Source organism: Petaurus breviceps, unplaced genomic scaffold (assembly GCF_028583685.1).
Source record: "Petaurus breviceps papuanus isolate PSGF00001 unplaced genomic scaffold, PetGlider_PUasm1.0 164, whole genome shotgun sequence".
NCBI lineage: Eukaryota > Metazoa > Chordata > Mammalia > Diprotodontia > Petauridae > Petaurus > Petaurus breviceps.
In genome coordinates, this window is record NW_027185735.1 from 11,457,808 (window position 1) to 11,460,757 (window position 2,950).

The 2,950-nt window shown below is 52.2% G+C and overlaps 1 protein-coding gene across 1 annotated transcript in view; it reads right to left on the bottom strand.

Annotated features, from left to right (window-relative positions):
* The window catches only part of SOS2 (SOS Ras/Rho guanine nucleotide exchange factor 2), a 109,509-nt gene extending 107,499 nt beyond the window's left edge, over positions 1 to 2,010 (bottom strand). Inside the window, exon 1 of the mRNA XM_069082324.1 lies at positions 1,804 to 2,010. Within this exon, the coding sequence (XP_068938425.1) occupies positions 1,804 to 1,890 (87 nt within the window). The 5' untranslated portion in view covers positions 1,891 to 2,010. The remainder of the gene's footprint in view (positions 1 to 1,803) is intronic.
* Positions 2,011 to 2,950: the final 940 nt, after the last annotated feature.

Consider the following 2,950-nt stretch of genomic DNA (forward strand, 5'->3'; position numbering starts at 1 on the left):
GTGGTAGCTGCAAACCCTGAGGACGCTTGGGGTGCTTGCTGCTACAAGAGGGAAGGAAGAAAAGGGGAGAGAGGGAAGAGGGAGAATAAAGCACTGAGATCCTGATGCTGAATGGAGAGGTTCAAGGAAAGTTCAAGAACTAAGATCAGAATTTGATCAGGGAATCTATCTAAACCGGGATTAAGATCATTGAAAATCTGGAACCCTATGAATTTATCAAGTAATAGTGTATGTAATTCAAGTGCTTTGTAAATTTTTTGTACAAGAACTGCTTTAATATTTAACTTCAAGACAATTACTCATAAAAATTTCATATAAGCCTATCCTAGAGTTTATTATCCTATCTCAATTTATAGGTCAATTTATATATCTCAATTTATCTTAGGTCTTGAATTGATCTAAGTTATTCTAGAAGATGTAGAGGCCTCTTAAATATTAATGAGGAATTATCAGTGTTGAAGCCTACCTAGAAACACAAATATAGCCTGACATCATTTACAGGGAAAATGTTATCTAGGGTTCAATGGCTGCTTATGTTCCCTCCAAAATGATTCGAAGTTTTACTCACACCTAATAGAGTCAGTGAACAAATTCTGTAAAAGAAATCTGCATGAACACATAGATTTGGAACTATAGGAATAAAGCAAGGAAGGGCTACTCTAAATTTTCTTTAAGAAGTCATAACGAGATGCTGAGTGAGGAGAGCAGAACCAGAAGAACTTTGTACACAACTACAGACACATAGTATCTGTGATGACTAACTTCGATAGACTGGGCTCTTCTCAGAAATGCAAGGTTAGAAGACAACTCCAAGACTCCTGATGGAAAGGGCTATCCACATCCTGAGAAAGAACTATAGAGTCTGAATGCAGACTGAAGCAAACTACTTGCTCTCTCTCTTTTTTGTTTTGTTTTATTCCTTTTTTTTTTTTCGATGTTCATTCCATTGGTTATCATTCTTCTTTACAACTTGACTAACGTTTAATGTGACGATTCATCTGCAGAACCTTTATTGGATTTCATGCCACCACAGGGAAAGGGGGGAGGGAGGAGGAGAGAGATGGGGAGAAAATTGGGAACTCAAGGGATTGTGGAACTGAATGTTGTAAACTAAAAGTATACATATTTAAAGAGAAGTGGATAATGAGAATTGTACTTGACTCAACTGACATGTGAAACACATACATGTTATTACAATAATACTGGTTCAGGGAATAGATGGATACTCTCAAAAAAGCAAACAGCCTGGAAAAGTGCTTCAAGGAACTTCATCAAAAGTTGCCATTTTGCCCGTAAATGTGTTAAGAAATTTTTCTAAAACACTGTCAAGACATTCTGCGAATAACAAATTGGACAGCTGAAACCAACAGAAAGAAAATCTACTGCGGATGTTGGGGGAGGGAGGAGACAATTTTAGAATCCTAAATTTAAAATAATAAACTTTGCAGAATCAAGAAACCAAATTCACAAAAGGTTCCTTTGGATGCCACTGGCCAAGTTGAGGAAAGCCAAGAAACTTGTTACCATAATGGGAGAGTGATGGGGCGGGGAAAACAGCACAGATTCTAGGAGGACAGACACCTCCAAGAGGGGTAGGAAGCTCAGCCCGGGGTCCTTATTCCCCCGGGGGTCAGCCGGCCAGCGCAGGAGGGGCAGGGGCAGGAGCACCTGCCTCGGGGCCACCAGATGCGCCCGCCGCACTCGATGTCCCCCAGGGGCCGCAACGTGGATTCCAGGAACGCGTCGCCGAGTCCGGCCCGAAGGTGACAGAGCCGCCCCCCCCCCACCCTCCCCGTCACTGACCTTGCGCAGGGCCGGGACGAAGAGTCCGCGCCATTTCGGGTGGTTCTCTTCGCTGAAGAAGTCGTAGGGCTGTTGCGGCGGCTGCATGGTCACGGCGGCGGCTCCGCCGCATCGGGGGTGGGGTAGCGAGGGCAGGGCCGGGAGGCAGCGCCGGCGGCCGCCCAGCTCCAAGTCCGAGCGGCTCCCTCCCTGACAGCTCCCGGCGCGGCCCGGGCTGGGAGGGGTCGCTGCTCCCCGCAGGCGCGTGCGGCCCCGGGCCGACGGCTCCGCGTCCGCGAGCCCAGCCGGCCCGGCGGCGGCGGCGGCAGCGGCGGGTGCCTCCTCCTCCTCCTCCCTTCTCCTCTTCAGCCGCCTCCTCCTCCTTCGGTGTGGGCCGCGGCCCGGTCCTCCGCTGGCACTTCCTCCTTTGTTTGGGTTAGCTGCCCGGCGGTGGTGCCGCTGGCCTCGCCCCAGCCCCGCATCCCACCCGCCAGCCCCCCACTACCCGCTACGATCGCGGCTGTGGGCGGAAAGCGGCAGAGCCCCGCGTCCCCGGGCTATCCTCATCGCTCCGCGCCGCGCAATGCAGCCCGGCTCAGCTCCGGAGACATCTCCGTAGGGAGGAGGGCACAGAGGACACGAAGAGGGCCGCGATGCGTAGGCTTCCTTCGAGACCAATACGGGACGCTCCCTTTTCCTCCCCCTCCCCACGGGCGACCCCTTCAGCTTCCCAAGAGACCGGCCGGGAGAGCGCTCCGGCAGCGATGACGAGCTTCTCTTCCTCCAAATCCTAGGCTCCCCCTTCCCCTTGCCCGGGTTCTCATTATTCCCCCTCACCCAGGCGAGGCCGGGCACTAAGCATGCGCACTAAGTAGGAAGGAAGAGGCGGCTGGCAGAGACGCGAGTTTGGAGCCTCGGCCGAAGCTGGGGCGGGCCGGCAGGCGGGTGTGCGCGCGCGCTGCCCCGGACCATGGATCGCGGCAGCGCGCGAAGCTGCGAGTGTGTTGGAATTCTATTAGGAGACCCTGACAGGCGCCCAGTGGAAAGAAACCTTCCTGCCGCCGGCTCCGGGCTTTCTAATCCTCAACAAGGTAGCTGGCATTTTCGCCGTGTTAAGTATACACAAGCATTAAGGGAACCCAACCTCCCTTTCGGAGAAGGAAGGTTT